The 24,364-nt window shown below is 41.2% G+C and overlaps 1 protein-coding gene across 1 annotated transcript in view; it reads right to left on the bottom strand.

Moving 5' to 3' along the window:
• KCNH8 (potassium voltage-gated channel subfamily H member 8) overlaps positions 1-21,276 on the bottom strand; it is a 253,019-nt gene extending 231,743 nt beyond the window's left edge. Inside the window, exon 1 of the mRNA XM_045088951.1 lies at positions 21,045-21,276. Coding sequence (XP_044944886.1) covers positions 21,045-21,174 — 130 coding nt within the window. The 5' untranslated portion in view covers positions 21,175-21,276. The remainder of the gene's footprint in view (positions 1-21,044) is intronic.
• Between the last annotated feature and the right edge of the window lie 3,088 nt (positions 21,277-24,364).

The following is a 24,364-nucleotide window of genomic DNA, read 5'->3' as shown; positions in this document are numbered from 1 at the left end:
TCATGACCTGAGCTGAAGGCAGAGGCTTTAACCCACTGAGCCACCTAGGCGCCCCACAACATATATTTTTAATAAACTAGTATTTTTGCTTCAGATAACCAGAATCCATTTGTGTTGCTGATGAGGAGCCCTAATTACAGAATGATATATTTAGAAAAGGAGAGTCAAGATGTAATGGAAGAATACAGACCTTAGATGACCTTGCATGTGGTCGAGTCCTGGATTCTGCATTTACTTACTGAGTTGGCTCAAATATAATTTTTACACCTGTCTGCACCACATCTGCGTACTGGATTTACCATTGCTTCTCATGGTTAAGGACTTTGAAGAGGCCAATATGTCCCAAAGTATTTTACACTTTTTGACTACCTATACAAAATAATGACTTTACCTGTACATGTAATGCTTTCATTCTTTATCTATTAAAAAACAATCAGGGAGGTGCCTGGGTGGCTCTGTTGGTTAAGCATTTACCTTTGGCTCAATTCACGATCCCAGGGTCCTGGATGGAGCCGCACTGGGCTCCCTGCTCAGCAGGAAGTCTGCTTCTCCACCTCCCTTTGCCCCTCCCTTCACTTGTCCCCATTCACTCTCTCTCTCTCAAATAAATAAAATCTTTTTAAAAAAATCAGGCACAACTATGGTTCAGTATTAATATTTGTTAAAGCTAAGCGATAGTATAGATATAAAGCTAGGTGACTATTGGTTGTAAAAATCTCTGTGTACATATGAAACATCTTGTGATTTTATTTTTAATTAAGGAAACATTACTCTGGAAAATGGAGAATTATTCAGCACTTACTTGAACATCTAAGCTAGTATTAAACTGCAACATAAAGTCAGCTCAAATTGCTGGGGTTAGAAAGATCTTTGAGATGATGGAATGAAACTCTTTACTGGAAAGATGAAAATACTGAATTCAGAGAGGTTGAGTAAACCATTCATAATGGTTAATGTTAATTGTTGTTAAACCTCAAGTCATAGGACTTTCAGTTTCCTGAGCTTTGTGCTAAAACACAAAACACAGTGCATTTCTCCAAGGATTAAAAGAAATATTCAAAGGATTAATAATGATCACATGAGTGAATAATCTGATTTTGATATCTGAAAAGGAAAATTTATACTTGCATATATTATTGATAAAATAATCCAGGACACATAACAAATTCAGCGTGATCAAGTTTGGGGGTTTGGGTTTGTTTGGTTTTTTTTTAAGATTTTATTTATTTATTTGTTTGACAGAGAGAGCACAGGAGCCAGGGGATTGGGAGAGGGAGAAGCAGGCTCTCTGCTAAGCAGGGAGGCCGATGTGGGGCTCTATCCCAGGGCTCTGGGATCATGACTTCAGCCAAAGGCAGATGCTTAACTGACTGAGCCACCCAGGCACCTCAAGTTTTGTGGGGTTTTTAAAAGATTTATTTTATTTATTTGAGAGAGAAAGTTTGGCCGCACTTATGCACACACATACACATGCACGGGCAGAAGGAGGGACCGAGGGAGAGATAGAGAGAGAGAGTGAAGCAGGCTCCTAGCTGAGCTGAACGTGGGGTCCAGTGCAGGGCTCTATCTCACGACCCCTGAGATCATGACCTGAGCGGACATCAAGAGTCATTTAACTGGCCGAGCCACCAGGCACCCCAGGCCAGTATTTTTTTTTTTTTTTTAAGCAGATTTGGGAATAGAATATGTGTTTAAAAGTTTGAGCAAGTGAGATCAAAATGATGGGAAATGTGTTCTATGGGAGAAAGCAGATATTTTGAGATGAGAATTTGGAAACAAGGAAACAGAAATTGAAAAGAAGCGTTAAGGATCTCATGACAATTCTCCAGTGTATAAATACATGGTTGCAGTTTTAGGTGTCATTTTAGCACTTTCCAAGAACATGCAGACAACAAACATACTGAACATTTCTTCCATTGTGCAAACTCGACTCTTAGCAAAGACTCATGAACACAGCGCCAGATTGCCCTGAGTCACAACTTGGCAGGCATACTGAAGCAAAACAGTTAGACGCTTCCCCAATTTACTGCTCCTCCCCTAAAATGGAGCTGATCCCTCACCAGAACTTGAGGCCAAACCCCACTGCCCAGGTAAGCAGTGCCCTTCATGCACTGGCAAGTCTGTCCCAAGACACTCTTTTGTGAAATCTGAATCACGCATAACATTTTCTCACTCGCTTCCCTAAGATTATAGGCATTTTTTCTCCAACAACAACAAAAGTACATTTCGATCCTGTACAGTAATTAAAACATGACGATTTAGAATGTTTCTAAATCATGTGGGCCCCAATTCGATACTCCTTAACGGATCTGGGACATTCATCTTCATAGGTCAGCAAACTTCTGGAGAGAGCCGGGTCGTCAATATTTTTGGCTCTGCAGTTCAGACATCCTGTCTCAACTATTCAGCTCTGCTATTGTAGTGACAGAACAGTAATAAACAACACATAAGCAAATGAGCATGGCCATTTTCCAATAAAACGTCCTTTATAAAACCGGCATCCTGCCAAAGAAGCCTATAAACTCCCGTGTTCTAGGAGTTAATCCTTCATTCCTTGGGCGTTGTGACCAGACTCAATACTACCAGACTGTTTAAGAAGCACTATCTGTTAGAGGCACCTGGGTGGCTCCGTGGGTTAAAGCCTTGGCCTTTAGATCAGGTCATGATCTCAGGGTCCTGGGATCAAACCCCATGTTGGGCTCTCTGCTCAGCAGGAAGCCTGCTTCCCCTCTCTCTCTGTCTGCCTCTCTGCCTACTTGTGATCTCTGTTCGTCAGACAAATAAAGTCTTAAAAAAAAAAAAGCAGCACTATTTGTTAGTGCAAGAACCAAGTAGAACCTAGACTGTGAATGTCATAGCGGTGCATTCTCAAAGAAGATTGTCCAGATGATTCTTTTTTTCCTAAATGGAGGGTAGTCATTTCCTTTCTCTTTTGATAATGAAAATATACTTAATTATCCTTCACCTAAAAATAAGCTTAATGACCTTAGAGGGATCTCTAACAAGGCATGTCTTGCAATTCGATTAACAGAAGCAACGTGAGATTCTGACATTGAGTACGAATTTTGTGAATTGCATCCCAAAAGCAAAATACATGCAAATCAGAAGAGAAAAGAGTCAAATGGAGATGGGTCAAAGAGTCTACAGACTCAGGCCAAAGCAACTAGAAGCTCAAATATGTGAGAAACTTCTACTCTGGAGATCTCTTTTTTTAAATTTTTTTTTGAAAGATTTTATTATTTATTTGAGAGAGAGAGAAAGATCACAAGTAGGCAGAGAGAGAGGGGGAAGCAGGCTCCCTGCTGAGGAGAGAGCCTGATGCGGGGCTCCATCCCAGGACCCTGAGATCATGACCTGAGCCGAAGGCAGCGGCTTAATCCACCGAGCCCACCCTGGTGCCCCTCTGGAGATCTCTTTTATGCAGAGAAAAAAACAGGTAATTTTCTAAATCATTATGGATATTATACACAATGAAACAATTTCAAGCAAAAGGGGATTTTTTTTTAGACCTCAAGACACATTCTAAGTTTAATGTTCTCCCTTTCAATAATACCTTTTCTTAGTAGCATTGTTAACAAGATTCCTTTTGCTATTTGACTCCTACTGTAATTTCTGAAACACAATGCTTTTATTTATTTATTTATTTATTTATTTTCATAGTGGAACATAATGTTTCAAAAGATAATTTAGTGGACTCAGCATTGAAGAATTCTGGGTAAGTAAAGACTTCAAGAAAAATCACTGTCCTTCTCAGAGGTAAAATCACTTCTCCGTTTATAGCTTGGTTATATTGCCCATCCCTAGAGATGCTCCAAGCCGTGTAAGTTTTTTTTTCCACTTGATGTCATTTTTAATAATGATGGTTTGGGGGATCTGTTCATCAGTGCTCTGTGGATTAGTCAATACTAAAAACCAAGCACACTAAAGCAGCAAACTATTCCCCAGCCTTCCCTCCCCTCTCATCTCAAAACATATCCACCCAACAAAGTAAAAAAGGCCAGATCAGGTGGATTCCATTGCAGATGCACATTTTAGAGTCATTCTTGACACTTCTTTCTCATCACCCCCCACCCCCAAACCAAAGAGATCACCAATCTGGTCAATTCCAGCAGCTAAACCTTTGAAATGGGTTTTAAATCCACTCTGACATCTTTCCTGGCCATATCCTAGACTAAACTGGGGCTGCCTGAACTTGAGTCTGCAACAGAATCCCCCGGACGGCTTGTGAAGGCAGCGGTTGCAGAGCCCCCCTTCCTGATTTGATTCAGAAGGTGTGGGCGGGGCCTGATAATCAGTATTTCTCACAAGTCCCAGGTGATGCCCCTCTTTCCAGTCTTCAGATCACACTTTGAGTACCACTTAAGTATTGCTTATGTGGATCACCTGCCTCCTGAGGCAAAAAGAAAAAATGATCTTTGTAAGATTAAATACTCATCATGTGACTTCCCTGCTCAGAACCCTGAGTGCCTTTGGTTAACTGGCCACAGCCTGGGCATGTTCTATAAAGCCTGTGACGCCAGTCCTGTCTCACTCCTGTGTGATGTGACAAGTCGCTGCCTGTTCTCCAGCCACTGGCCTTTTCTCTCTTTCTCAGATGGGGCAGTCTTTCCCAGAAACTTTGCACATGTAGCTCTTTGCCTAGAATAAGTTTTTATTCTTTCCTTCATGTGGTCAACCTATACTCACCCTCAAATTCAACTCAAACATCCATTTCTTGATAAATTTTTCCTCATTCCCCAATTTGGTCAGATTCCTCTATGACTCCATCCCATAGCAGCCTGCAACTTGCCAGGAAACTACTTAGAAGGTTCATGATTATTGGATGAGTCTTTCTCAGTAGACTCGCATGCACAAGAGAGCAAGGATCGTGACTTACTTTCTTTTGCACAACCCCTTGGACAAAACAGATTGCCTGGCCCAAACATCGCAGGGCTCTACAATTTGTGTCCAAAGAACAAAGTTAATTTTTATAAGATGAATTCTTATAAAATAACATTATTACAAAACATTATTACAAAACAATAATTACAAAATATTATTACAAAACAATAATATTACTGCTGGCTGTGAGACTGATGGCTAACATTTACTGAGTGCCCATGGGCAGGCACCACGCAAAGCACTTTACAAGCACTTTGGGTTCATTTAAACCTAAGAAGTAGATGCACTAACTGTTATTGCCATCTTACAGGTGAGAAAAGTTGAAGTTGAAGTAAACTGCTCCAAACCACATGGTTCGTAAGTTATGGGAACTATTTTGCCTGGTAGATACAAATCTAGACTCTCAAAATCATTATTGCTAGCATTACACGGTTCTTTATATTCTCTATCACTTACTTTCTTTATCTGATCCCCTTGATAGCTTTAAGATACAGAATATTATCTCTGTTTGCTTCTCAAAGGCAAATTTAGAGATTGGAGGGTGGAATGACTTGGCTAAGGCCACGTAGAGCATGTCAGCAACCAAGCCAGAACTCGAACTCACATCTTCACATACGCAGCTCATGATTCCTTCCATTCAGGAAGGAATGCTGGAAATGGGAAAAAGTGCTCTCTAAAATAAGATGATTTTTGCTACATTTCTGTTCTCAAATATGCATCTGAAAATGTGAATTCATTTGACCATTTTGCCAAGCTGCTAACAGCTGACGAATGGACTACTTTTCAGAGAGCTCTTTCAGCTTTGAGGGATAGTCACATGCCACATGCCACAGCCTATTGGGACAGCAAATATTCGCTGAATATTTCACATTCAGAGGGGTTCCACAGTCTCCAACACCGTGCACAAGGATCCCTGAGTTGTGTGCAAGTTGCTGGCCTTGTCTGCATTCTCTGGTGGCTGGCTCTCCAGCTGCTTTCTCCCTGCCTTTTCTTGCTAGCTGCTCCAGCGAGACACTCACTTCTTGGCTGCCTTGTTCATTTACCTCCTTCATGCCTGCATCGGCCTAAGCTTTCAAAGGAAACTGGGATAGAAAGGGTTGAAAGCAGTGGGATTCAGTAACAAGTCCCCAGTCTGCATTCCTGGAGTAAGATGCCCTCAGGACTACCTGGTCACTTCCCTTGCAAATAGCTGCTGCTTTATCAATCCAGCAGAAAACTCCAGAATGCCACTCCTTCTATCGCTGCAAGACAGAGAATGAGAAGAGGTTCTCCAAATAGAAAAAAAGAAGAAAAATATCCTAGCAACAGAACCAATGTCTAGAAACAGAAAGAAGAGGGAAGGTTGAGGTCACAGATCCAAAGAAAACTTCCTTGGAAGGAGAGGTACCATGAAGCTGAATCAGGGGAGCAAAATGAGTTTACAGGAGTGTGTACAGATGGTGTCTCAAAGCTATTTTAATAGGGGGCAATAGAGCGCTTCATTTGAAAGAGTAAAACAAATATTTTTACTCAGTCAGCAAGAATTTGAGCATTTCTTACCCACCAATGACTATTCTAGGCTTGGCAGATACCATGATTAATTATTATGGCACCAGTAAAAAAAAAAAAAAAAAAGCCACCTTCAACCATGCACAATCTCCTGGCAAAGATGGATATTTAAAGGGAAAGTTACAACAAAGGATGCATCAGGAAGTTTGGTCTGCTGTAAGAAAGTACTGTATAGACGGGCTTCAGAACAAAAGGAATTCATTTCTCACAGCTTTGGAGGCTGGAAGTCCGAGATCAGGGTGCTGACACAGTCTGGTTGCAGCGAGAGTCCTCTGTTGGGTTACAGACTGCTGACTTCTCATTGTGTTCGCACACCGTGGAAAGGCAGTAGGCTAGCTCTCTGACCTCTTCTTATAAAGACCCCAACCCCATTCACAAGGGCTCCACCCTCACAACCTAATCACCCCCAAAGGCCCCACTTCCTAACAGATCACATTGGGATTTGAGTTTCAATGTCTACATTTTGAGGGACCAAAGATGGTGCCTTCTATGAAGAACAAGCATGATGTGAAACAGAAGGCCCCAGGTGGTGAAGGCCTGACAGATGAGACAGGTTTGAACGGAACCATGATGATTTCACTGGTCTAGTGGGAGGGTGTGGGCAGGGCAAGGGTCAAGGAAAAAGGCAAGGAAGTTAGAACAGAGGGCATTTTTGAAAAACTATGAAATGATGAATCAAGTTGAAGCAAGGCTGTGCTTGGGTAGGGATGATGAGGAAAGAAAGAGGGGAGAAGGGAGCGCAGAACTGAAGGAGTCTGAAGAGGTATACTGTAGAGCACAACTAGCTCATGAGTGGCTTCCACACCAGGCTAAGGAGTCTTCATTTATCAAGAAGGACAAGGAGGAATCACTGAAGGCTTGGTCACGGGAGCATAGTGAGGTCAGATGTACACTGTAGGAAGATGATTTGGGGCCTGGGGCCCTCCTGAGTGCAGTCACACTGGTTGTATGCCTATGAAATGGGTTCTGAACATCATAACCCTACAACAAACAGCACTTCCTCCCCTGACATATTTTCCTCAGAAGAAGAACCTGTCTGTTCCCATTTCCCAGAGCACCAGACCCACAGAAACTCCCACTTAGATGTCTGAATCCAGTGTCTGAGCCCTGGCCTGTGGCCTGGTTTCTAGTTCTGCCTCACCTCACTGGCCATCTGACCATCTTCAGAGGGACCCCATAAAGATTCTGGGATGTCTTAGCTGAGAGGTTCTGTATCTCCTGAGTTGTCGGAGAATTACAATACTCACACACAAAAAAATCACACTATTCTAGACATGCTATACTCTTACTATGAATAATTATATAATATTGACTGGTTACAGTTGCATAAAAACAGACCTATGCTTTATTTCTCAGTGACAAGCCCCTACTCGGTGACACTAACCCAATTTACACACTAGTGGGTACCAGAACCCCAGATCGCTAGAGCAACCACATGGACTCTTTGCCATGTTACAGAAAGTCATTCTTCCCGCCACGGCCTTAAGTCAGACCGTCATGATTCAGGGCCTGAGTTGCAATAGTTTCATTTAACCCTTCTGCACTCAGGAGGGCCCCAGGCTTTAATTAAATGATCCACTATCGCTATCTTGAAATTTTTAGTAGATATTTTTAAAGGTGAGCTGTGGCCGGGCAGGGGTGTGTCTATATTTTCACTTTTCAATGGACTCTACAAAATTATGTAGCTTTTCTTAATAATGGGTGCTGAGCAAGAGTTATTTCATTTGGTCCTCCAGCAGACTTCTCTGAGGGTGCCTGTCTCTGATTCAGAGAAGGTCAAGGAGAGGCTTAGACAAGCCAACTCACTTAGCTGGTGCACATACTTAGTATATGGCGAAGATTCTACCCCAAGCCTTTCCGATTCTCAATATTGCTCTGGTTTTACTAGCTATTCGGAGCAGATCTTTGGCCTGGGCACAGTAAACATAGTGGGAAGATCCTTCCTTGCCAGAGCTTGATCCTCCAATACCTACTTCTCACCACAGAGAGAGAACCTTTAAAACTTTTCTTATTTCAAAGGGAACTTGTTTCACTCCAAAGATTCTCAAGCATTGTTTGCGGTTACACTTCATTTCCGGCTCATGAAGATGAAATCATGACTAGCCACAGGTACAAAAATGAGTCACTTAATAGGTTCCTTCCTTGACAGTTTGCCAGGTCTTCCCAGAGACTTAGGGACAGCACCTAGGCAGCCACTCTCCCCCATCAGACAGGGGCCGGTGAGGCAGAGTCATGGGGTCCCTAGCCCAACGCTGAGGTTTGCCATGCCCTTGAGCATGACCTAGTGTCTGAGAGTGCAACCGTCAGAAGTCCACTTCGTTTCTCTGTGAGTTTCTTAACTGTGAAGTGGGATATTAAATGATTGGCCTCCAAGGACTGATGCCAGGAGTAACTGGAGTCACAGCATGGGCAAAGGGCAGAGCACAGAGCTTGGCTGGCAGCGGACACGCAGGAAGGACCGGGTGTTACTGCCTTGTGAAGTCGTCTGCATGGAGTCAGGGAGGCTACCTGTGAAGAAGGGAAGGCACGCAGGGACCTTTCAGTCTCCACATGACAGGCAGCACTAGGCGGTTCCGACAAATGCACTGAGGTCTGATCCATAGGTCCATCTCACCTAGTTCTGACCGCCCTGCCGGATAGCCGGCATGAACACGTCCGTATGAGAATTGACCTGAAACTCAACAATGCAACCCTCACTGTGGGCACACACAAAGAGCACGCTTTCTCTTACAGTAGCTTGTCCAGATGCATGAGAAACAGCCCGAGAAGCCTACCTACGGTTCCAAGGACGAAGCCTGCATTACATGTGCGTGGAAAGCTGAACTGCCAGGCCGCGGCCCGACCAAGGCTGCACATGCACTGCCGCCTCTCAGAGCCCTTCACCTTCCCGCTCCCAGCGCCATAAGGCTGTTTACTGGAGCTGCATTTCTGACCCTTCCTTCCTGAATGCAAAAGGCACAGGAGAGAAATAGAAGCGACTCATCTTCTATCAAGACTGAACAGACATTTTGGAGAATCATCATGGAATCATAAAAGCATCATAAAATGCTATTTTGGGGCATGCGAAGTCCGAAGTAAAACCTCAGAGGAATCGGACTGGAAAGCAGCCGAAAGCAAGCAGCAGCAACCTGACCCACTGTTCTCTAATACACTTAGTTGTGGGAAGCGTGGTCCCTCGTTGTGGCCCTCCAGATATTTAGGAAAACTGTAAATTTCAAAAGCATGAGAATTAAATGTCCTCTTGCCTCTTGCTACTTTTGCTCTGTTTCCTTCACCAAATGCGTTTCAACAAATCTAGATGTGAAGTTTGTAAAACATGGCTGCCCATTTGTGGTCACTCCTGTATAAGAGCTGGGAGCAAAAAAAATCTTTAAAAAAAAGGGTCCTGGGATGGAGTCCCGCATGGGCTTCCTGCTCTGCAGGAAACCTGAGCTTCTCCTTCTCTCACCCCTCCACCCCCCAGCTTGTGTTCCCTCTCCTACTGTCTGTCAAATAAATAAATAAAATCTTTTTAAAAAGGGGAGGGGGGTGCCTGGGTGGCTCAGTCGGTTAAGCGACTGCCTTCAGCTCAGGTCATGATCCTGGAGTACCAGGATCAAGTCCCACATTGGGCTCCTGCTCAGCAGGGAGTTGGTTTCTCCCTCTGACCCTCACCCCTCTCATGCTGTCTCTCTTTCTCTCCCTCAAATAAATAAATAAAATCGTCAAAAAAAAAAAAAAGAGTGGGGGGATTGGGAACTAGGTCCCCTTTTCATGAATGTGGGTAGCCTTGCAGCTGCTCCAACCATAATCCCAATACAGTATGAAAGAATTTATGCAAGTGACATCCTAAACAGTGTCACAAAATGTCTCCAGTCTCCGTCTGGTCAATGGAACACTAGACTCCTGGAGGCCTCCACGAGAGGCTCTGTGTAGGCACTTTAGTCCACTGTCCCAATGGATCCCAGACTTCTAAGATGCTAGACAAGCGAGTGAAATCATCCAAAGTCCTCCAGTCCAAACATGCAATCATCTCCCATCTGAACACCACCTAACAACCAGCTGCAAAAAGGAAGAAGAATCATTCTGCCAAGTCCAGCCTGGGTTCCTGACCCACAATACTATAAGCTATAACAGCCACTGTTTTAAGCCGCTCAATTCTGAGGTAGCTATGGCACATCAATAGTTAACTGGGACACGAGATAAACTGTACTCTGCCTCCCTGACTCCACATGCCTACGGGTAAGAACATGCTTGTGTCATTTCCCAGGAACAAAGCTTCCAGGCTCCTACCTTCACTAGCTTTTCAGGAAGCATGAGTCCCCAATGGGCTCTTCACAAATACTTCTAAAATCTAGGAGTGTCTCAAACAATCTAGTCCTCTTGACTTTCAAGAATGCAAGACTCTAAACTCTGCAAACTCTAAGCTCTGTCCTCCAGGATCACTGAGAAACCTTCAGTTGCTGCCAAAGGACCACCCCAAGCCAGGCTAATGCCTGTGGCTTTGACAGTCTCAACAGTCAGAGGAGATCCCATCAAAGGATGACACTTGCCTTTGTGCTTTGTTTCTCGAGGACTCTGGTCTGAGTCCAGGGTAAGGCTAGGAGGGAAAATGATCTTGCTTCCCTCAGAATTACCTCTCCTACCACCCCAGGACTCCCTCAACCTCATGATAAAATTTCTTTTATTTTCTGTAATCTCAAACCCTGTTCTCTAACTCTTGTTGAAATTGGTTCCCAGCCAGCTGGCTTGCCTCATTGTTCTCTCGATGTGGTGGAAAGCTAAAGTGACTGTGAGTGACGCCCATGCTGGGAAACCCCACAGCCACAGAAGACAATCCTTTAGATAGTACAGTTTCCGTTAAAGTGCATTTTCTTGTTGTTCATTTATTACAAGGATGGGCATGACACCCCTTGCTCTGAAATTGGGATCTTACATGAAACCATTCTATTTGCAATGCTACAAGCCCATCTCTTAACAGTAATAGGGAGGGAACTATGCGGCACATTTAAAATGTTAATTTTGAGAATCATTTGACATTCTCCAACCCCAAGGCTTTGTCTCTTTTCCTATATAGAGCTCCATTTCTTAAATACCTGGAGGGCCTAATTAAATATTCTAAAAATCATCTGCACAGTCATTTGAAAAACAGTGTAACAGAACGCACTAAGAATATCTTACATATAAACTTAGTGTTAGAAGGAAAGTGTTCCTTACTATAATTATCTGCTATGAGTAGCTCATTGTAAAAAAAAAAAAAAAAAAGAAAAGAAAAAAAAGAGGAAGTTCAGGAGGAATTCTCCTCCCTGATCATGAACTGACCTCCTAAGACTGAATGTGCGTTATGTCTGATTCAGAAAGTTTCCGTGTGTACCAGAGTAAAAACAATGTGTTACCCAACTGGCGGTATGCATACTCCTAGTAGAACACAGATTATTTTTGGTAGTTCATATAAATATCTTACATTCTAATGTCTATTAGCTTTAATGTACATTGAAAGTGAAATAGCAGCTAGTACCTCTAGCCTCCCTGTAAACATTTGGAGGAAAATGAACAAGACACCACCAGTGTCTCCCCATTTCTCTCACTCTTTCTCTCACCTTCTCTTCTGATCATCTCCTACCTCCCCTTCTCTTCTTCCACCCTTGGTCACCAAAGAGAAGCCTCCTCGGCTTCAATGTTCCAGCTTTCTCCCTACTCACCCCCCAACACATACTACTTTTTATTTTCTGAGCAATTTAGTTTTTCAGCTTCTGATGTGTAATGAATGTAGATCTAGCAGCTGAGTCAACAAAGGATCCTCCTCCTCCCGGCACCTACCCTAAACAGATAGTAAATTGTAAATAAATTGTTTTTGTTGTCACAAATACATAAAGTCCAATACCACAGAAAGTTGAAAATCTAAATATATTTAAGAAGAAAAAAAGAAAAAATGCATTGATATTTCTAGGCACTTTTCCAAGTTTCGACAAGTTGAGGACTATCTATCACATAACACACACTTGAGTGTTCAAAAGTTTTTCAGCATTACAGTTTCCTTATCTATAAGTGTGAGACAATTCAATTTTACCTGATTTCTTACTGGGAAAATTAAATAAAATAACATATGTGCTGGTTGAAACACTATAATATATTAGATTGATTATTACTAAGATTTCGTGATATATTTTTTTTTAATTTCACAAAGTGAAATTACAATGTTTTCATTGCATTTTTTTTTCTTAAGATGTATTTCTTTGAGAGAGAGCACAGGTACATGTGCACGAGAGAGCGTTGAGGCACGGGGCAGAGGAAGAGGGAGAAAGAAAGTCAAGCAGATTCCCTACTGAGCACAGAGCCTGAAACCAGGCTTGATCTCATAACCCTGAGATCATGACCTGAGCCCAAAACAAGAGGTGGACACTTAACTGACTGAGCCATGAGGCACCCCTCATTGTATTTATTTATGGTTACCTTCTTTTTGAGGCTAGTGATCCCAGTTTTCCATTTAGAGTAGTGATTTAGTTTTCTTTTGCTTACAATCCGAATGTGAAAAAAGAGTCAACTGAAAAACATGAAGCAATAGTTCAGAAAATACGCAGAAATAATGGCCAATCTTGTAGGTAACTTAGGAATGAGTGACCCTGTGAATGAAAAGAGTTATCTAAACTGCTATCAAGGGTGCGTGGGTGGCTCAGTTGTTAGGTGTCTGCCTTGGGCTCAGGTCACCATCCCAGGGTCTTGGAATCTGATCTCTTACCAGGCTCCCTGCTAGGTGGGAAGCCTGCTTCTCCCTCTCCCACTCGCCCTGCTTGTGTTCCCCCTCCCGCTGTGTCTCTCTCTGTCAAATAAATAAATAAAATCTTAAAAAAAAAAAAACAAAAAAACTAAATGCTATCAGATTCGAGATTCCTTTTGTGACAAATACTTGTATTTCCCTGTTTTCTATTTAGAACTGAAAAAAATCATAATATGATTATACAGACTATTTTCAGAAAAGCAGCATTATATATTATTAACAGTAATCTAACATAAAATGAAAGTGAGGTCATCTCTGATAAACTAATATGCATCCCCAGAATGCAAGAGCTCTTCGTGCAGAGCCCAGCAGATGCACAGCATCCACAAGTACTGTGAGTCAGTGACAAGAGGTTTCTGAAATGGGTGAAATTTGGAACAAGATAAAGTTTAATCATTCCTTGCTACACTATGGTTTTCTTCTTGGAAATTCAGTGGGAAATGAAAGCCTTGCCCAAAACACTGTGTGTTAAGTTCTAAGTTCAGATAATTAGAAACCAGTGTTTTACTTCCTGGAAAACCTGACAGGGCATTAGAAAGTCATAGAGTGCATGGTAGTGTCTTGCTAACTTTGGGTACTGTGTCATACAGTGGTTCTCTGCTGACTTACTCATCTTGCAAGACTGAAACTGTATCCCCACCCCCTTTTTCCTCCTCCCCTCAACAATTTATTTCCTGCTTCTATGAGTTTAACTATTTTAGATACCTCATGTAAGTAGAATCATGCAGTATTTGTCCTTCAGTGACCGATTTAGCACTTTGTATAAAGAGGAGAGATCTCATGTAAAGTGTTCTTCCCACAAATAAACCAGCCACAAAAGAAAACAAGGAAATTTTTGGAGGTGATGGACACATTTAGAATCTTGATTGTGCTCTGGTATCATAGGTATATGTGCTCACTTCGGCAGCACATATACTAAAATTGATATCATAGGTATATGTCCAAACTCATCGTCTTATATATTAAATATGTGTAATTTTTGGCATACAAATTATACCTCAATAAAATTTTAAAAACAATTTTAAAAGAAAGAAATCCATGTTAGACCCTGGACAGTTCTTCAATTATCAGACCAATCCATACATTATAGTACATTTAGCATCCCTGACTCCTTCCCACTAAATGGCAAAAGCAGTCCCCCACCCCAATTATTGAGTCAAACATCCCCAGAGATTTGCAAAATGCCCCTAGAAAGTGGTCCCATCCCTACTTCCACAGAGTCAGTGGCTTCAGGGCAAAAACCTTGAAGTTAGAGGATGTTTCTGTAGCTTGGTTTCTTTGTTTACTAGTTTACAATTTGGGGCAAGTCACTTAAATTGTAGTATATTTAATGTGACTGTAACCAGGTGTTTCAGGTTTACTTTTGTTTGTCAAAAAGATAGGGTAGAATCCTAACCTCTACTACCTCAGAATGTGACCTTATTTGGAGAGAGTCAATACAGGAGTAATCAAGTTCAAGTGAGGTCATTAAGGTGAGTGCTAATCAACTATGACAGAAGTCCTTATATAAATGGGGAAATCTTGACATAGCCACTCACACAGGGAAAATACTATGTGAGGATGAAAGTAGAGATTGGGATGATGCTTCTACAAGCTAAGGAACACTGAAGATTGCCAGCAAACCTCTAGAAGCTAGGGCAGAGGCATGGCACAAATTCTTCCCCATAGCTCTCAGAAAAACTAACTCAACTGACCCTTTGATGGTGGATTTCCAGCCTCCAGAATGATGAAAGAATAAATTTCTGTTGGCTAAGCCGCTGGTTTGTGGTACTCTGTTGTGACAGTCCTAGCAAACTGAGACATCAGGATATTATATTTGTAAAACCAACTATGCCATTTTAATTTTCTTTTTATGTTTTTGTTTTCCTCCAGCACTCTTCTTCCTGGGATCTATTTAATATGAAAATGGGCTTGATACAATGGAATATTATTCTACCATTAAAAAGAACAAATAAAATCTTGCCATTTGCAACAACATGGGTGGATCTAGAAAGCATAATGCCAAGGAAAAGAAGTTGGTCAGAGAAAGACAAATACCATATAATTTCACTTATATGTGGAATTCAAGAAACAAAACAAAGGAAAAAGAGAGAGAGAGAGAGAGGGACAAACCAAACCAAGAAAGAGATTCTTTTTTTTTTTTTTAAAGATTTTATGTATTTACAGACAGAGGTCACCAATAGGCAGAGAGGCAGGCAGAGAGAGAGAGAGAGGAGGAAGCAAGCTTCCCGCCAAGCAGAGAGCCCGATATGGAGCTCGATCCCAGGACCCTGAGATCATGACCCAAGCCGAAGGCAGAGGCTTTAATCCACTGAGCCACCCAGTGCCTTCAAGAAAGAGATTCTTGGGGCGCCTGGGTGGCTCAGTGGGTTAAGCCGCTGCCTTCCGCTCAGGTCATGATCTCAGGGTGCTGAGATCGAGTCCCACATCGGGCTCTCTGCTTCCTCCTCTCTCTCTGCCTGCCTCTCTGCCTACTTGTGATCTCTCTCTGTCAAATAAATAAATAAATAAATAAATAAAAAAGAAAGAGATTCTTAACCATAGAGAACAAACTAATGGTTACCAGAGGAGAGGTGGATGGGGAGACGGATGAAATAAGTGATGGGGATTAAGGAGTGTACTTATACTGAGCACTGGGTGATAAATGGAATTGTTGGATCATTATATTATACATCTGAGACAAATATAACACTATGTTAACTATACTGGAATTAAAATTTTTAGAAATAAAAAATAAATTAAAAGAAAAAGAAAATGGTCTTGAAAGATAAGATTTCTGTAGAGAGGATATGCTAAGATTAACATATATATAGGTTGGGGCTCATCAGCTAATCACGGTGGTCTCCATGATGGAGGATATAACTTTCTACCATTAAAAAACTTAGCCAAAAACCTAGAGTCTGGAAGACAGAATACGACATGTGTGAAAGCTAAATCTAACCCATTTTCTATTTTTGTGAATACAGATGTATTGGGAGATGGCCCACCTACTCATTTACATACTTTCTAGGGTTGCTTCATACTACAATGACAGAGAGGAGTACATGAGACTTAGACTGTATGGTCTGCAATACATACAGTATTTACTATCTGGCCCTTTACAAAAAGGTGTGCCCATGGCCTATGTCAAAATATACTCCACTAAAAATATTGGTTTAAAATTTTAAAAAATCAATAAAAATAAAACAAAATAAAATAACTTAAATCCATTGAACATTCTGGACAAAACACCAAGATACTTAAATAGCAACACTTTTAAGGTAAAATAATGCTCTATGCCAGTACACAAGGGAATAATATCACTGAGTCAGTTAAATGAAGAAAATATGGACCAAAAGTTTAATTTTCAGCAAATTGATCTACAAGTCTAAAGACCAAAGGCACACTGTTACTAAAAAGCAAGAACTCGGGCGCCTGGGTGGCTCAGTGGGTTAAGCCGCTGCCTTCAGCTCAGGTCATGATCTCAGGGTCCTGGGATCGAGCCCCGCATCGGGCTCTCTGCTCAGCAGGGAGCCTGCTTCCTCCTCTCTCTGCCTGCCTCTCTGCCTACTTGTGATCTCTCTCTGTCAAATAAATAAATAAAATCTTTAAAAAAAAAAAATAAAATAAAATAAAAAGCAAGAACTCAGAGAAAACCGTTCTTAGGAGCTCTTTCTGAGATGGCTCAGAGAACAAGCTTCAGGAAACCAAGAAAAGATTGTCCCTCTCCCTCTGCTCCTCCTCCTGCTTGCTTTTTCTATCTCAAGTAAATTAATTAAATCATTAAAGAGAAAAAAATAAAGAAGTCACTTGATGTGATGAGTGCTGGATGTTGTATGTAAATGATGAATCACTGAATTCTACTCCAGAAACCAATATTGCAGGGGCACCTGGGTGGCTCAGATGATTAAGAGTCTGCCTTTGGCACAGGTCACAAACTCCATGTCCTGTGATCCAGCCCCATTTCAGGCTCCTGGCTGAACAGGGAGTCTGCTTCTCCCTCTGCCTCTCCCCCATGCTCTTGCTCTCTCTTTCTCTCTCTCTCAAATAAATAAACAAATAAATAAAACCAATATTGCATTGTTTATTTAAGTTAAAATTAAAATTTGAATTAAAAAATTAAAAAAAAATTGTTCCAGGGTTAAATGGACTAATATAAATAAGAGTTAAATATGTGAGAAAGTGCTTAGTACACAGTAAATATTGCTTAAGTGTTAGTCATTATTATTTTTATAGTTGTCATCATTATTGACTTTTTAAAAGATTATACTCTCTTTAATAACTATATTTTAGAAGGGCTGTGTGTGTATCTACATATAGATCTATATATGTCTGTTTTCTCTTAATTATCTAGAAGAAATCACAATAACTCAGAGAGAAGGACGCATAATGTTAGAGCAGAGGTAAGAAAAGGGATCAGATGTGACCTATTCTTCCAAATCCCTTTATGGTTTTATTTTAATTTTGGCTGAATTACTCTGCATTGGGGCATGAATTCTTCTGGAGAATGCTATGTCCCACCCTTTTCCCTAGTCAAAAGAGGAAAACAGACCCTCCAGGGTGGACAAATCTAGTGGGTAGACAATAAAGTTTTCCTGAAGAGGATAGGGGTGTTCAGCCTGTGAAGTATGAAGGAAGGGGCTGTCTTTAGGGTGGGGTAGAGAGAAAAAGGAGGGAGACTTATAGACTGAAAACATGACTAGGAGTTGGGGTTCTGCCAGTGAGAATTTCCTCCTTTGATTTTCCTCTGAATTTAGCGAATAGCCATATTTGCCATCCTGATAGCAGTGTGTCAAGTCCCAATAGATGCCCTGAACATTTAGAGTGTTCTGCTGCACATCACCAGCCTCGGGTCTGGATATCAGAATTACAGGCCAGAGCAGGAAGAGAAAGAGCAGCCTTTTCCCATGAGGTCAGGAGAACAAGACAAGCATTGAGGTGCTGGTGGGCAAAGAAGCTCAATGGCAAATGGTCAAAATGTATCTAGAAAGAATAGGAACAAGCACCTCTTTTCTAAAGTAAAGGCATTTTCTTCCTTCTATCAAGGGAGGACCCTTGAGGGCATATGTTTATTATTAAAAATAATCAGAAATCCAGACATCCTTTGAAGTATCCATAGGTCCCTCAGATGATCAATTTCAATTCCAATCAGCAAGCACTTACTGTGAAACTAATGTTTGTTGGACACTGCTCTGAACTCAAGCTCTACACACTAGACATGTGGACGCAAGTAAGGCATAAGTTGTGCCATCAAAGGTTCACTGTTGTATGTGGAGAGAGATATAAAAATAGCTAAAATACAGCCTGATTATCATAAAAGAGGCAGCAGTTTTCAATCACTTATAACTGGATCAATTTATTGGCTCAAAATGTCAGGCAAATATCCATATTGATTGGTTAAGAGGGGACTGGTGCCTTTAATGATTTCCACCCAAAGAGGTCTAAAAGGCTACAAACATCTTATAAAACCCTAGGCTCAGGAAATTCTTTTGGGTGTTGACTCCCACAATGTGCTCCATATTTTCTACTTTTCTGGCCTCTAAAGTCTCCATCCTTTGGGCTTCCCATCTAGATTCACTTCCTTGGCCTAAACCTTTCTCAGTGTTGCCACATTTGGATATCTGGAGGTGGCTTAAAAAGGAAGACACTTGGATGGATTTGGAATCACCTGTACAAGGTGCCTGTTTGAGAACACAAGTCTGCAGTCAGCAGATAATTTAGACAAAGGACATCCCTTTTCACTTTGTTCCACTGATATTGGTTTTATCACTCCCAACCAGTCTGCATTCTCTGCGGCATCTCCCATTTTCTTCTATTTCAGGCACTCTTCAGTGACTGTGGTATAATTACACAAAGCTGAAGTCCTTTTATTTTATCATATTTGCCACAAAGGCCTTATCTATTGACACTGGGAAGGACACAATGGTCTGAACTATGTTTCTAATGTGAAAGCCTTGGATATTCCGTCCTTCCCAGAATGCTCCTCTCCATTAGTTCATGACTACCGTGTATCCAAAATTTACATGGTCAAAGACTGTCCTCCAAAGACAAATAAGTTATAAAAGAAGATGCAGTTCCCATGTTCAGGCCCCTATTCCTCTTCCTGACAGTGACCCCAAAACTAAGTACTGAGAGCAAAAACAGAGGCCTGAAGTGCTATAATCATCTGCAACATTCAGAGAGCCTCCCCAAAACAAATAATTACCAACCCACAATGTCAATAGCGCCAAAGTTGAGAAAACCTGAGTTAGAACACAACTTGGATGTCGTGACAAAAAGACCCCAAAATGAAATTATTCCAACAAGATGAGAATGTACTTGCTTTTGTCTGGGGTGGGGAGGATGGATCTGTAACAAGACCCAGGCTCCTTCTATATTATTGCTCTGCACTCCTCTATGGTGTCACCCTTGACAAATGGTTGAAGCTGCCTTTGTGGCTTCACCTGAACATTCCGACCCACATGTACTGCTTTGCTAGGGCTGCCCTAATGGAACACCACAGATGGGGTGTAGCCACAGAAATTTATTTTCTCACAATTCTGGAGGCTGAATATGGAGGTCAGGATACTGATAGGGTTGTTTATTTCTTGAGGCCTCTCTCCTTGGCCTGTGGACAGCTGCCTTCTCACTGTGTCTTGACATAACCTTTCCTCTGTATGCCCATATCGTCGGTATCTCTTCTTTTTATGAGGACACTAGTCATATTGGATGGGGGTCCCACCTTTATGATCTCATTTAACCCTAATTACCTCTTTAAAGACCCTCTCTCTGAATATAGTCACAGTGTGTGTTAGAGCTTCTAATGTGAATTTTGAGGATATACAATTCAGTCCATAACATAATGGGAAAGGAAGAGAAATTACAGGGCAAACAACTGTATTTTGGGGGGATTTTTCCTAAGAGTTATATAAGTCATTCTCTTGCATATCATTGGCAAATGAGACAAAACTTTGTCACAGGTGCAACCCAACTGCAAAATAGGTTGGGAAGTCTGTTCTCTAGCTTGGCAGCCATGAGCACAGATAAATCTCAGGAAGCAATGTTATTTTAGAAAAACTATTAGAGAAAGAGATAGAATTTTAAAAACTGAAAGTGACAATCTGTTCTAATTTTGATTTAGTGGTTCCCCAATATAATGCCTCTTGGATTCATCCCAACCACCAGGGCCCATGAGATAATGAAACCAATTCCTACATAGAATCCCAGTACTGCAGATTCCAAACCCATCCCTACATCTTCTTTCATTTAGAAAAGTGTCACAAAACTGCAGCCACAAGAAAACACTTCGTATTTCCTCAGTGGCAGCCTTGAGTCCAGGCAAATTTACTCCCACCCTGAGTTACACCGTGTGTCTCTTATTTTTGTCTTTAAAAAAGTAGTGAGAAAGGCTCTGTGGCCAGGGAACTGGAAGAGAAAATGCCTATGCTGTTGCCCTTTAAATTAATTTCCTTCTCTGCCCATGAACACCTGAGCCTCTGCCTTAATGACTGAGGTTGAGATGTGGTTCTTAAAGGCATACAGTTGGAGAATATCCTGGATAAGATCATCTATTAATAATACATTAACAACTATCATATCTAATGTGCATTTTAAGAAAGACCTAGTAACATTGTAACACAACTTATTTTAACATACATTCACTCAGTTAATATATTAACACTGAACAGTTAGAATTCTAATGCTAAACTTTCAAGCAGTTTATGCAGCTAATGGCTGAAACCAGGCTATTGCCTGTGTCACTTGCGGAACTTCAGTAACAGTCTGTATATTTAAGTGAAATGCCACTAAGCCTAATGGGAGTGATGGATTCATTATTGAGTTGAAAGAAGGTGACCCTTCACAACTGCCCGAGAAGCATCCGTCTAAGAAAGCCACTCACCATTCTTCTTGTAGAACATAATTTCTCCTTTGAATTCCGTTTTCTCCTCCAGTGACTTTTCTATTTGAAGCATCAGCTGTTCATTGGTTTCAACTCCAAATAAGAATTTGCAGCTGCAACTCTTCTGCATGACTTCGGTCCGGGCGAATCCAGCGAGCTCACAGAAGCCATCAGAACAGTAGACTATGGGGAACCCCTTAGCCACCTGGGCATTCGCAAGGATGAAGTTGCTATCTGTAAAATGACAAGGAGACACTCAGCCACCACACGAGTGTGAGGAACTCTTTCTTTTCCATCAGTTTCAGTAACAAATTATGAGCTTGTGTACTTAGCTAACAGTGCATATCCTGATGTGCTAGGGTGGGAAGACACTCCAAAACACGGAGCAGCGAAAGTGTGTAGTAAGCTCTGACTTTGGCTTGCATTTTGAAACACACTACAGAAGGAATACAGTATTCACTGGTCTGCTTTGAGGCACTTATTCCCCAGCTGGCAGTCCAGGTAGGACACTTTTGGGCTTGGCTTCAGGTTCAAACCTTGAATCTGCCACTTGATGTATACATAAACTTGAACAAGTTACTCACACACTAATCTCCTGTTTCCTTAGGTTTGGTTTCACTAAAGGCAGACCCTGGACGGAGATTCAAGTGTAAGACATTGACTGGGCAGATAACTTCAGGAAGGAAGCAAGTGGGGAATTGAGAAAGGGAAGGAAAGAAAGGTAATAAAGGGTAGGAGAAGAGGGTTTTATTGCTATGGCAGCTGAGGTCATATAGGGACCCTAGAAGTAACAGAGGACCACAGCTTGGAATTTGCCCATTAAGGGAGAGAAAGGTATGTTGCTGGAATTATTGGGAAATGTACATAAGGTACTTAGTGAAGTCTCTGATACAAATAAGTATTCAATAAAAATTGTTGAGTGTTAGTCACACCTTTATGGATTTTTTTTAAAGATTTTATTTGTTTATTTATTTGTTTGTTTAAGAGAGAGAGACAGATAGTGAGAGAGAACAAGAGTGAGAAGAAGGAGATAGAGGGAACCTGATGAGTAGGGAGCCAGACACAGGACTTGATCCCAGGACTCTGGGTTGATGACCTGAGCCAGAGGCAGATGCCTAACTGACTGAGCCAGCCAAACGTTATGATTATTATGTTAACAAGTAAGAATCAGAGGTTATTATGTTAACAAGTAAGAATCAGAGGACAATCAAAAATAGCAGAGTATTACGTGCTTGGAAAGAACTCCTGGAGCGTGAGAGGCAATATTCAGGGAAGCTTCCTGCTGGGTGAATTTCTTTTCATACTAATTTTGAGGCTTGGGTATGATATTTACAAGCAAAAAGATGCATATTGGAGATGGGCTGTCAGACAAGGCCTTTATAAAAACCTGTTCATAGGTGACTTTAGGTTCAGAATGAATTAGGGACTATTATTAAATAATTCATTCATTCTCTCATAAAACAAATGTTGGACACTGTTTCAGATAATATTAGAGGCTGGGATTTTTAAAATAACACAAGTAAAAATGGAAAGAACTGTGGTTGTTAAATGAAAAAAATCAAGATTCAATATAATATGTTATTAGATGAACTATTTGTCTGAAAATATATAAACACATATGAACATATATATGTGTATCCAAATATGAAATACTTGTGTGTACTTAAAAATAAGTGGAATAACTTGACAACTGTAGCTATCTTTAGAGAGAGTGACTTTAGGCAAAGTGGTAGGCACACTTATTTTTACCATACACCTACTATACCCTTTGAATGTTATACTAAATGCTTTATATATTGCCTATTCAAAGAAACAGTATTTAAAAAAAAAAAAAAAGTTTGCAGTAGACAGCCTGTCTTACATGCCATGAGAAAGGAGGAATTCTAGATACTTTCCAATGGCCAGTAGGTCAAGCACTGCAATCTCTTCTGTGGGCTTCCTCATCCATTTTTAAAATATCTGTTTCACATTTCCATAGTCGTCTATCAGCTGACTGAACCAAATCCACTCGATCCAGCTTTGCTCCAACCAGCCCCTGAGCCCAGAATGCCAGTTCTAGTGCTCCCATCTATATCCTGCCTTAGCTGGGCTGGCTGGTCTACCCTCCCAGTCACCCTTCTCCCTGTGGAGAAAAGCCACAGCTAAAGCTCTACATTGGGAAGCCTTTGATAGCCTATTTTGAAGCCATGGGAATGAATTAAATTATCCAAGACTAATATTTAATTCTGCCACACTTTGCAGGATTTATTAACTGTGGACTACATGTTGGACTTTGTTGCAGGTGTAAAAACAAAAAGTTTTTCATGCAGTTTCTGCCCTTGAAGATCAGTAATGCACCTGCACGAGTTCCCCAGGAGGTCCAGATGTAGGCATCCTCCTACTGCGTTATGGTCTTTATCCAGTGACTTCACACAACCATGGATCCCTCTTTAGCCATAATTTCCCTTCCTCTTCCCATTCTAAAACTTTGGTGGAGAGATTGTTTAGAAAATGCAAATACATCACACAGGCAAAGTACTCAAACATCCTGAAGGAGCTTTTAATGCATTTTCAGAAACCATTTTTCAGTCGACTCCTGACATGTTTATTGACATTCTACTATATGCCAGGTAACTTGATTCTACCATATGGCAGGTCCTAGGGTGAGGTAAGAATGGGTGTTAAAAGATGAAGAATGGGGGCACCTGGGTTGCTCAGTGGGTTAAGCGGCTGCCTTCAGCTCGGGTCATGATCTCAAGGTCCTAGGATCGAGTCCTGCTTCAGGCTCTCTGCTCAGCAGTGAGTCTGCTTCCCCCTCTCTCTGCCTACCTCTGCCTACTTGTGATCTCTCTCTGTCAAATAAACTGAGCCACCCAGCTGCCCCATAAATAAAATCTTAAAAAAAGAAGAAGAAGAAGAAGAAGAGGGTATAGTCCCCTAGCTCTATATTACTACAATTTAATTAAAGAAATGCATGAATATCAATAACACTAAAACACAGCTTACGCTTTTGTACCAAATCAATGATACACAAATAGTATGCACTACCAGAGTTGAGAGATTCAAGGTTCTAAAGTTTGAAAATGATGAGCTTGGAGTAAGAAATAGGTGAAGCTGATTTAGCAAAAGTCCTGGAAGGTCAGAAGCCAATGCCTGGATGGAATAGGCAGAGGGTGGAGAAACAGTCATTGGAGATGAGAATAAATTACACTGCATTTTGTCCTCAGGTCCAGTTTTCCCATTATTTAAAGGGCTACAGTAATTTTCTTGCATTAGTATTTGTCTGCTATACCCTTTCTCATCTTGCTTTACTTTCAACCCTTCTATGGATGTATTTTAGT

Source organism: Mustela putorius, unplaced genomic scaffold (genome assembly GCF_011764305.1).
Source record: "Mustela putorius furo isolate JIRA1106 unplaced genomic scaffold, ASM1176430v1.1 tig00003834_pilon_pilon_pilon, whole genome shotgun sequence".
Lineage (NCBI taxonomy): Eukaryota > Metazoa > Chordata > Mammalia > Carnivora > Mustelidae > Mustela > Mustela putorius.
Note: the sequence above shows the minus strand (reverse complement) of the source record. Positions and strands in the feature narration are given on the sequence as shown.